Source organism: Calidris pugnax, unplaced genomic scaffold (genome assembly GCF_001431845.1).
Source record: "Calidris pugnax isolate Ruff unplaced genomic scaffold, ASM143184v1 scaffold203, whole genome shotgun sequence".
NCBI classification, from domain to species: domain Eukaryota; kingdom Metazoa; phylum Chordata; class Aves; order Charadriiformes; family Scolopacidae; genus Calidris; species Calidris pugnax.
Window position 1 is genome coordinate 252,671 of NW_015090928.1, and position 11,618 is coordinate 264,288.

The following is an 11,618-nucleotide window of genomic DNA, read 5'->3' on the forward strand; positions in this document are numbered from 1 at the left end:
GCTCCGCCCGAGGGCCGGGCCGGGCCGGGCCGGAGGAACAGCGCGCTCCTCCGCGGCCGGGATTAGTTTTAACTTTTTGCGGCTAGTCACTCTCAGCACTCTGAGAAAGGACATCTATATTAAAAAATATTTATAGCAGGATTCTGTACACTCCGACCGCTGAAAGTTAACGGGATTATTGTGGTGGTGGTGACCAAGAGTCCAGCGGCAGCGTCCCCGGGCTCCCGCCGGCCCGGCCGCTAGAGCAGCAGCTTCCCGTTCCGGTGGATCTTCAGGATCTTGCCGAGCCGCTGCTTGGCCGTGGCCATCCCCTTCTTCGTGCGCTTTCCTGCAAGGAGAGCGGGACAGCGGGGTCAGGGCCCGCTCCCGCCCCACAGGCACCCCCCGCCATGACCCCACCAGCCGCCTCCTTCCCCGGGACCCCCCAGGCCACCCTGCAGACAGCCCTCCCCCTGCCTGGCACCCCTCCAGCGCGGGGCTCCCCCCAAAACACCAGGCAGGGCTCCACAGGGACCCGGCACCACTGTAGCTGGGGCACGTCCCTCACCCACACCCAGGGACATGTCCCTCTGAGCGCACCCTGCTCGGGGTGGAGGCTCATCTCATCCCTTCTCCACTGGGTACCCCTCATCTCATCCCTTCTCCGCTGGGGACCCATCATCTCATCCCTTCTCCGCTAAGGACCCCTCATCTCATCCCTTCTCCGCTGGGGATCCCTCATCTCAACCCTTCTCTGCTGGGAACCCCTCATCTCATCCCTTCTCCGCTGGGGACCCCTCATCTCAACCCTTCTCCGCTAAGGACCCCTCATCTCATCCCTTCTCCGCTGGGGATCCCTCATCTCAACCCTTCTCTGCTGGGAACCCCTCATCTCATCCCTTCTCCGCTGGGGACCCCTCATCTCAACCCTTCTCCGCTAAGGACCCCTCATCTCATCCCTTCTCCGCTGGGGACCCCTCATCTCATCCCTTCTCCGCTCTGGACCCCTCATCTCATCCCTTCTCCTGCCTCCACAGTGCCAGCCCTGCTGCTCTGTGCCTGGCCAGAGTGACAGCCAGAACCCAGCCAGGCCAGCCCCGTCCCACTCCTCAGCGCCTCACGGGCTCCTTGCATCAGTCAGGCTGTCACCAGGCTCCCCCAGGCTCCCCAGGGACGTCTGGGCACTTCTGTGCCAGCCCCAAAGGACAACCTGCGGCACAGGGACGCTGAACTCACAACCCACCATGAGTCCTGGGCCAAGCACTGCCCCGAGGACGCCTGGTCCCTTGCCCACCACACTGAGACCAACCCACCTACCACTGCAGCTCTACATTTCTTCTTGCCCTCTCTCCCCCCAGCTCCCCAAAGAGACCACCTGAGTCCAGACACCGAAAAGAAACACACACACACTTCACACACACACTTCCTACACACACACACACTTCGTACACATACACAGACACACACTTCCTACAGATTCAGGCCAGCACCAAGGCAATACAACACACCTAGAGTGGACAACCTTCCCTGACCCAATGAGAGGACACCACCATCACGAGCCCAGGCCCTTGCTCATGAGCTGTGCAGTTCAGTGAGGTCTGTGTTCCCTGCGTACTGGTCCTGGGACTGGTGTGGCTACCACCTTATGGCCAGAATCTCGCCTGGTCACCAAGGCACCTGGCACTGCTGGGCACAACACAAACCATGCAGGCTTTTCTCTTCCCATCATACTGCTGTTGGTGCACTCTTGTGCGGTACCTGCAGAGGCTCAGCTCCTCTCCGCTCTTCCCATCTGCACTCTGTGTCTTAAAGACCACGACAGTGTGGGTGACCCTTTCCATGGGAAGTTTCCTCATTTCTCATCCTTTCGCCTCACTCCGTAAGACTGAGACCGTCTCTGAGGTCCCTAATTCTGCTTCATCCCACCATCTCCTTCCACAGTCCCTTCATGCCCAGTGATGCATGATCTGGTAGTCCCTGGGTTCAGGACTCTCCAGTGCTCCATGCAGAGAGATGCCCTGAAGTCCCTTTGGTACCCCCAGCTGTCCCAAGACCTTGCACAGGAGGCCCTGAAAGTGCTCTGCTGCCTACAAGGTCAGCCACTAGCTTCCTTGGCACATGGCTCCTTCCCTCCTTTGAGGGCTGAGCTACACCACGCACAAGGTGTGATCCACATGCCTGGTCAGGCTCCCTTCACGATGCCCTGACTGGGCCGCCCAGCTCACCAGCCAGACCAGGCTCCAGCTCCATTCAGCGCTCTTCTTCCCATCACATCTTGCACCGGCTTGGACCTGTTTCACTAATGCCACCATTTCACCACAAAGACACAATTCCAGGCAAATATGTTCATTCCTCTCCAGTTCTGCAGCCAGCCACAGGTGTTACCAGCTCCTGGAAGGACCCCAGCACCCACCATGGGCTACACATGTCCTCCTGCATGGCCCACCCAAGCTGCTCTGATGTTTTACTGCAGGACACCATGCACTACCTCTAATTTGCTCTGCTCAAACATAGGGGAATGAAGGAGACATCTGCCACATTGCCTCACATCAGAGCCTCTCCCACTGGGATTGACGCTTTATCTTCACGGTGCCTGTCCCACACCCTGCCTCTGCCATGCTTTCTGAGCAACATTCAAGCAGAGAATAGGAGATCCTAGTCCAGAACTTCAGGATGGTCTCAGCTTTCCCTACAGCGGACAACAAGCGACCTCTTCCTCTCTCTTGGCTTTGGTTGTGTGGCTGTGTTTGACATTCCTCTGCTCCCTTGTGGCAACTCTCAAGACAAGTTTGCGGGTTTGCTGCTCTACACCCACCAGGTAGGATGTCCTCAACGCACATCATGTCAGCATTGGTGTACAACCACCACCCAACCACAGCAGTGCCTGAGCTACCCTGGGCAGAATATGGACGCATCTTCCCCTGGACAAGTCTTCACCAGACTGGCTGGCTGACCACTGGAGATGTTCCTCAGGAGTACTTCCTACATGGGATGCCTCACACCCTGCAACAAACAGCCCAGCAGCCTATTTGGGCCCACAGTGCCAGGACAGCTAAGGCCCCATCTCCAACCAGACCTGACCTGCCAAAGCACCTCCACATACCCGTGACAGACACAACATGTGAGGGCCCTGCAAAAGGCATGGATTACACGACCAATTCACCCTTCCCCATTCCTGCACCATAACCCCAGGCGTTTCCTGGTACCTTTGGCGGAGGCATTGTTCTGCGAGGATGATGAGGGTCTCCTCTGTGTGAGGAAGACACCGGGTGCCATCGGCTGCGATCCCCTGTTAGGCTGGGCGACCCCAAAGGTGCTGGCCCCCGCGGTGTACTCGTGATCTGTGAGGCTGCTGGCATGTGACTCCAGCTTCGGCTCTGGCGAGCTGCCCTCCTGAGCCACTTTGTTCGCGTTGTTGGTTGACAGCTTCTTTTTGGTATTTTTTTTCTTCTTGCCTTTTTGTTCCTCCTTTAAAATGACAAACATGAAGCTCAGATTAATCCCCAGAAGACCTTTAGCTACGGCAAGGGCCAGCGGTGTTGCTTAGGGTCCTGATACAAGGAAAACCCATGGAGTTTGCCATGTGCAAACTGCCCAGGGTCTTTTCCGACACCATCTCGCTCACAGCTCTCTGCACACCTTTGCCTTTCTTGCATCTACGTCTGCGCTTTGTGCAGAGCCTCCTGGTCTGTTAACTCTGCGCTCACTGCGGCGAGGGGCAGCCAGCCAGGACCAAACTGACCCTGCCATGGGACACCAGCAGGGTTTGGCGTGAACAAACCTTTCGATGCTCCACAAAAACTGGCACCTCCTATCTTCAGGTATCTTCATATACTTCCACAATAGCATGGAGGATATTAAACATCCCACTGATTCACAGACTCTGCCTCCTGCTAGGACACACATGGTGTCCCTTGGGCTGTAACTGCACTTTACACACCATGAGAATGGTGGTCTGTCACCATCCTGGTGCCCTTGCCTGCCTTCCGTCTGCTTTTCAATGAAACCCTGCTACCGTCCTTAGAGCTCCTCTACTCAACTGTATGCATCACAGACGCCCAGTGCCACCAAAACCCGCACCTCCAGCAACTTGCCAAGGTGTCTCGCCAACCTTGCTCCAGCAGCCCTTGTCACCTTCGTGCCTCACGGTGTCACATTTGTGGGCCTATGTGTGTTAGGCACTTACCATCTATCTGATCTCTCCAGAGACTGGACACTTATCAACACCCAAAGTGCCTCAGTGTCTTTGCTGAACTGACCCAACAATTCACCAAACCTTTGGAAGCAAATCCCTATGGTTCCCAGCAGCCGATTTCCACAGACGAGCCAATCACACCAGTCAGACTCTCCAATACACACCAATATGGTTCACGCACACTCCGTTTGGGCAGCCTCCTTCTGTCCTAGCCCGGCGGCTACGCTCGCCCACTCGCACTCTACGCTTCCGATGCATTGCCTGCGCTGTGCCGCGACGCTGTCAGACACGCTGCGACACCAACGGACTGTCATCCCATTTATTTCCCCTGAGACTGCGGAGCCTTGTGTCACTGGCACAAACAAAGACTGAGGAGGACTGGCGCTGCACTGCTCTTTGGGCATGACTCTGCTGCTGGGGGAAAAGGGCTTTCATTCCTGACGGTAACTTCTCAAGCGACCTCACCTGCTGTGACAACTTGGCGGCAGCGGCGGCGAGTCCGGTTTCAATGGAGGCGACTCTCGTGCCCTCTCGCACCGGTCTGTCTTGTCGAGGCACCGAGGGGCCGACTCGTGCTACAAGGAAAGGTGAGACATTGAGAACGTGCCTGTGTGAGCACCATAACCACATACTGGACAGCGAGGCTTTCCCCTCCTGAGCCTCTGCCCTTCCTTCCCCAGGACAAGTCCTCCAGCCACAGTGGCTTGGGGAGAAGGTGCCAATAAAGATGTAACAGAGATGAGCAACTTCACTGGCAGCTGCAGCCACCTGAAGGCAAAGTCAAGGGAGGTTTCTGCCCATACTACAGAGATGAGTGACACCAGCATCACTTCAAAATGGACAATGTTCACCATCCCATCAGCTGGGGGTGACATGCAGTGCCACTGCATGATGAAGTTGATGAGACATGGGCTGCTTGTCACACACACAAGCCATGGTGACTCCCCTGTTAGTGGGACACATCAAAGGGGTCTGAGGACGCCCTGGCCTGTCACTGCCTCTGGTGAGCTGCAACAAAAACACCCTCCCAGACCACCAGCTTTGGCTGAACGTGAAGGAGACAATTCCCACACTCTCTTATTTCTCTTTACACTGTCAACACCTAAAAGCTGTGGCTACTTAGCTGTCTGGGGTTTCACTGTTATACCAGTGCTAAGGCGGCCACCAATTGTTCCATCACCAAGAGTGTGAAGAAAAATAAACCCACAACCCATCCAGGAATGACTTTTTCCTGCCATCTGCTTGATGGAGGAAGGCTAACACTGCTCAGCATGAGTCCCGGCACATGATACCACCTCCCACTGCGTTGGAAAGGATTTATCCTTCACACGATAAAGAAATTGCTAGTTGTGGTCTTACAATTTCCACACTCATTGAAAAGTGGTTGTTTTTTAAGGCACCTGCATGACTTAGCCTGAGTCTGGACAGCACAGACCATATGGACTTACCTGTTGGACTGTAAGGGGCATCATCCGAACTTTTCCTTTTCTTTGATCGGGATTTGAATACTGGGTTATCTTCATCTGATTCCAGAGAAGGGTAAACTACAGTAGGAAACAAAGACAATAGTTTCAGTGTAGGAAACAGCTCTAGCCTGCACAGAGGCCCACTTACAGCTGCAGTGACTACAGCATCACAGGTAGAACAGCAAGGATCCCAGAGGTACCACTGAGAGGTACCCTACTGAGCTGCAATGCTCAGTGGACTTTGTCCTGCTCTCATCCACACACTACACTGAGGAGCTGCCACTATGAAACTGTCACCAGCTACTTTTAGGATACACAGTGAAACTTCTCAGAAAAAATTAGTCTTCCTCCTGTCTATGGAATGGCAGCACAGCTAGAAGAGATGGGAACAGGTTTTGATATCCCAAGCTAAACTGGTACTGGAGACACATCAAGCCAACTGCTCCATTCAGCACCCACCTTCCCGGCCTCTGTTACTCCCGCAGTTACACAGAGAGAAATTACACAGTGCTGTTTACACAGACCTTGAATATTGCTTTCCTTGACCTAGTTATATCCAAAAGATAGAATCATACAATCATAGAATGGTTTGGGTTGGAAGAGACTTTAAAGGCCATTCAGTCCCACGCCCTGCCCGGGGCTGGGACACCTCCCACCAGACCAGGTTGCTCCAAGCCCCCTCCAACCTGGCCTTGAACCCCTCCAGGGATGGGGCAGCCACAGCTTCTCGGGGCAACCTGGGCCAGGCTCTCACCACCCTCACAGCAAAGAAGTTCTTCCCCAGATCTCATCTCAATCTCCACTCTTTCAGTTTAAAACAATTCCCCCTTGTTCTATGGCTCCACTCCCTTTCCTGGAGCCCTTGCAGGGACTGGAAGGGGCTTTAAAGTCTACCCAGAGCCTTCTCTTCTACTGAACAACCCCAACAATGTAGAGGAACGTGAACCATTACACCAAAGGACCCTTCAGAAGCCTCTGGGGTAAATGCCAACTTATCTGTCTAAATTCTGTCCCAGCCTCTATCATGTTTTTTTTCATGAGTCTGATTTTCTTGCCAGTTGCCACTTGTTACATCATGGTGATTTTGGCATCGTTGTGGCATTTGACCACTGACACTAGAAGTCTGCTGCTCAGATGTGGCACAAACAGAGTCTCTGGAAACCAAGGCTGCTCACAGCAAAGACTCTCCATTCGCTGGCAGCATGGACACATAATGAGCAAATCCACCCCTTGGCAGAGCAGTGGCATCTATCTGTGAACCACAGTCCTGCCCAACACCTTCACGGAGTTCCCCTTTCCCCAAGCACATCCCAGCAGTATCGCTGCATCCCAGCACCTGGAGTGCACCCTCAATGGCTGGGCAGCCTGTTCTGCAACATGTCACCACGTCTATGTTCTGCCTTGGCATTTCTGTTAATAACATGACAAAACACACTCCACTTCTCCAACCACAACAGATGATTTCTGATGGCCACACTTGCCAGGGAGACTTCAACACACACACAGACTCTCCTGTTATGCAGCATAAACCTCTACCAACTTCTCACCCTCCTTGTAACTTCAGGCTTTCCAGTCTCTATCAGTCTTCATGTGATAACTTTTCATTTCCTCACTACTTATATTCAAAAATGCTCCTGCAGATTATTATGGCAGAACTGATATAACTGGGTTTGTGCCCATCTCTCCTTCAGCTGCTTGCATTCTCTGCCAACACTCAAAATACCACTGGATCCCTTTTCCAAGTACAAATTCAACCCCTCACTCATCTTAGCTAGATATTTTATTGCTGTTGTGCAGACCAGGACATTTCTGTCACAAGTACCAGTACCTGATGCGTTTCTGAGACAGGTTCCTGTTTCTTGGCTGACTGCTGCAGTTGTGGTGGGCTTCCACGCCTCTTAACATCTTCTGACTGTGACATGACTCAAATACAGTCTACCTGGATGGCCAAATCACCACCGGCTCAGCAGTGAGTCTACCCATCACATGGTGTTTGCTTCATTTTGCCCTCCAGATCTCTCGTTATCTGCACTCCTCCTCTCCCAGATACCCATAGGATTTCAGTGTGACACAAAGCGAGCAGGCGCACCATGAGAATGTGGGGGTATTTACAAACATGCACAAATATGTCCATGCACACCCAGGCACACACCCACTCTGTGTTCTCTGTACTTACCGTAATCGGAATCTTTAAAACAGGCATCTAAGTGGTCTTGATCTTCATCGTAGTCTTCGATGTCAATACTGTTCTTTGTGCTTTTCTTTAGTAACCGTTTGCCGGCATTTTTGTTGCTGCCACCACCCGTTTTTTTAGAGTTTTGTGTGGAGATGGAGTTGTTCTTCGCCTGATTGGTGCCCCATGACGTCTGGAGGCAGGACTCTGAGGCCTGGAGGTTTGCCATGGAGAGCATGCCCTGGATGGCTTCCTGCGTGCTGGGCGAGGCGGGCGGCTGGCTGCAGGGAGACAGTGGGAAATACAGGAGTTATCAGTGAAAACAGGAAAACACGAACCCCTCACTAACAGTTGACTCCATTCACTGCACAGTGTCCCCAGAAGAGATTTCCCGATTACCGTCCTTTGAGCAGCTGGGTGTGCCACCAGTGACATCAGTTATTTTTATGCCAACAGCAGTATCATGGACAGCATATTAGATTTGGGGCTGCTGTCCCAGAAGTGATGGAGCTGTGTGCCGTGGGGCTAGGCGCGTGATGGGCAGCTCCCCGGGAGCTGCTGCCACTGGTGGGCAAGGACAAGGGTCAGGTAACTTTTCAAAGCCCATAACTGCCTTCCCAACAATGCAGTGTACCTACCACCAACTCTGAGGGCTTATGGGGCAGCACTGGAGAGGAATGTTGAGGTGGGCTTCTGCTACATACATAGGTGGGAGCCCTCTGCTGCAGAGACAGGCTGAGAGAGTTAGGGGTGCTCAGCCTGGAGAAGAGAAGGCTCCAGAGAGACCTTAGAGCAGCTTTCCAGTATTTGAAAGGGGCCTACAAGAAAGCTGAAGAAGGACTTTTTACAAGAGCGTGTGGCAATAGGACCTTGTCCTATAGGTAAGGGCTTCAAACTGGAAGAGTGGAGATTTAGATGAGATCTGGGGAAGAACTTCTTTGCTGTGAGGGTGGTGAGAGCCTGGCCCAGGTTGCCCCGAGAAGCTGTGGCTGCCCCATCCCTGGAGGGGTTCAAGGCCAGGTTGGAGGGGGCTTGGAGCAATCTGGTCTGGTGGAAGGTGTCCCTGCCCAGGGCAGGGGGTGGCAATGGATGGGCTTTAAGGTCCCTTCCAACCCAAACCATTCTGTGATTCTACGATACTGCTAAGCAGGTAGAGGACGAATTTGATCAACCGGAGGGAAGCTTGTGATCACAGGTCACAGTTCTCCCTGGGGACTGTCACCACTCTGGGATGTGCTGGAAGAGCACCATGGTAGGACACAAGCGATTCAAGAGATTTCTGCAGTGCATTGGGAGGGTTTTCTGATGTGGATGTGGGATGGATTGATTATGGGAGATGCTGGAGAGATACAGGCTGGATGGGTGCACCTACAGGATGGGTGGAAACCTTGATTTCATTGAACTTGGTTTTTGGCAGTTTATTGCCAGTTTTCAACAGGGACTGTGTGTCTACTACAGACAGAAATACATCCCCACAGAATAAGATGAGGTCAAATGATGTGTAAATTCTGACTGGCATGTACGCATAACAAGGTGGGAAAGCACCCTCCCCACCATATAGAAGAATGTAGAAGAACGATAATCTCATCAGAGAACACCAGACATTAACTCTGCACCTGGCGGAACGCATCATCAAATATTTCCACAACTTTGGAGTCAGGGCAAATAAGTGAAATGCCAAAAAAACTTGCTGTGGTAATGATTTTTTTAACGGTTATGCAGTAGAACCCACTAACACACAGCATTTCCCAAGGAAATTAGCAGTACCACATAGCTTTCTCTGATTTGATCTTAATTTAATCCCCTTTAAACCATTACAGGACTCCGGATAGAGTAACGTACAAGACATAATGAGAGTTTCTGGGCACTAATTGCATTTATAAATAATCCTGAAAATGAGGTAAGACTGGTGTTAGCAGTTAGCAACTCAACAAACAGAATAACATTGAAAAACTTATTTAGGGATGAGACACTTTAATTCCTCATTATCATGCCAGATGCCTTAGCCTTCTCCCTGCCAAAGGCATATTTTGCATCATCTATAAGAAATTAACATATTTTCTCTCGATTTTTTTCCCCCAAACGTTTTTGCAAATGCTGGACTCTCAAAACACTGCAAACAGACCATCAAACACTGACCACTAAACGGGCAAATCAGAGAGGAACTGCCTTAAGCAACACAAGCTTCCACAAATAAATTGTGGAATATGATCAAAACCAGTGGTTCTGAGAGTGAAACCACAACCTGACCGTGTGGGTGAAATGTCTCACAGAGACTGAGTTGCACACAGGGCAAAGTGTTTCTCATTATGCCATGTGCTTGCCTACACTTCCCTTAGAGGTATTTCAGCTTCCCAAGCCAAAAAAAAATATTCAGGAAGAATCAGGAAGCAATTTTTAAGCTCTGTGAGGCCATATCCCCTTTCTGTAGCTTCAGCAACAATTTACAAAAATGCATTTATGAAAGTAAACTATCTGTGAGTTCCAATTATGACTTAAAAAACATGTAAAATGAGAGCGGGAGCAGCAGCAAAGCAGCCAGTGCTGCTGCCCCCCAGTTCCCTCGGAAGCATCTGGCTGGCAAGGGCCCCTCCAGCACCCAGCGCGGTGGCCCTTGGTGACAGCAGAGACACTTGCTGCCACTCTGCACACCCCACAGCATCGCTCTCCTTTCCTCATGCTAAAAAATGGTGGTGTGGGTGAACAGAGAAAAGGACACTTTAACAAACTGGCTGGTAGCACTTTGTGCCCTTTGCGATGGGCTCCACCTCAGCGTTTTGCATGGCCTCCCTTTTCGGGATTGTATTGTTTCCTTTTACTCTTGCAAAGACAAGGACACACCCTTGAGAGATTATTTTGCTGCAATAACTCTTTGCTGCCCAGCAAGCATTTGTTGAGTTTCAGCTATGTATAGTGCAGGAATCATAGAATCATAGAATGGTTTGGGTTGGAAGGGACCTTAAAGACCATCCAGTCCCACCCCACATGCCCTGGGCAGGGACACCTCCCACCAGACCAGGTTGCTCCAAGCCCCCTCCAACCTGGCCTTGAACCCCTCCAGGGATGGGGCAGCCACAGCTCCTCTGGCCAACCTGGGCCAGGCTCTCACCACCCTCACACCAAAGAAGTTCTCCCTGAGATCTCATCTCAATCTCCCCTCTTTTGGTGTAGAACCGTTCCCCCTTGTTCTACGGCTCCCCTCCCTCATCCAGAGTCCCTCCCCAGCTTTCCTGAAGCCCCTTGAGGGACTGGAAGGGGCTCTAAGGTCTCCCCGACACCTTTTCTTCTCCAGGCTGAACCCCCCAACTCTCTCAGCCTGTCCTCACAGCAGAGGGGCTACACTTGCCATGCAGATGAGAAAGCCCCAACCTGCTCCTTACGTTACTGCTGGGGTTCAGCAGTTCCAGCACTGGTTGGACAGGGCTCCAACATTCCCACTTGAGACCTGGCTCTCATGCCCACAGACCACTGTGTGAGCAAAGGAGACTCCATGCACACCTATGGACTACCTGGAGTGTCCAGAATATACCTACATATGTATTTTTATATATATATAAAAATATATTTTTATATATATATAAATATATAATATATATAATTTTTATATGTATATATATAAATACATACATAGGCTTACCCTTTATCTGCCTTAAAAGTAAAGAAAGATGGCAATTGTTGCTGTGAGTCAGACACGACCACATTGGCATTATATTGCAACACAACATGTTTGCGTATTGTGTTTCTTCTTTTTTTTTTTTTTTTTTTAAAAAAAAAGCACGTTAAGGCCATTTAAAAAGCCAAGAAT

At 51.5% G+C, this 11,618-nt stretch overlaps 1 protein-coding gene across 1 annotated transcript in view; it reads right to left on the reverse strand.

The window, feature by feature from the left end:
- Positions 1-14: 14 nt before the first annotated feature.
- Positions 15-11,618, reverse strand: part of PHF2 (PHD finger protein 2) — a 44,957-nt gene continuing 33,353 nt past the window's right edge. Inside the window, exons 18-22 of the mRNA XM_014951528.1 lie at positions 7,817-8,094; positions 5,623-5,718; positions 4,640-4,749; positions 3,186-3,447; positions 15-328 (exon numbers count right to left, since the gene is read on the reverse strand). Coding sequence (XP_014807014.1) covers positions 240-328; positions 3,186-3,447; positions 4,640-4,749; positions 5,623-5,718; positions 7,817-8,094 — 835 coding nt within the window. The 3' untranslated portion in view covers positions 15-239. The remainder of the gene's footprint in view (positions 329-3,185; positions 3,448-4,639; positions 4,750-5,622; positions 5,719-7,816; positions 8,095-11,618) is intronic.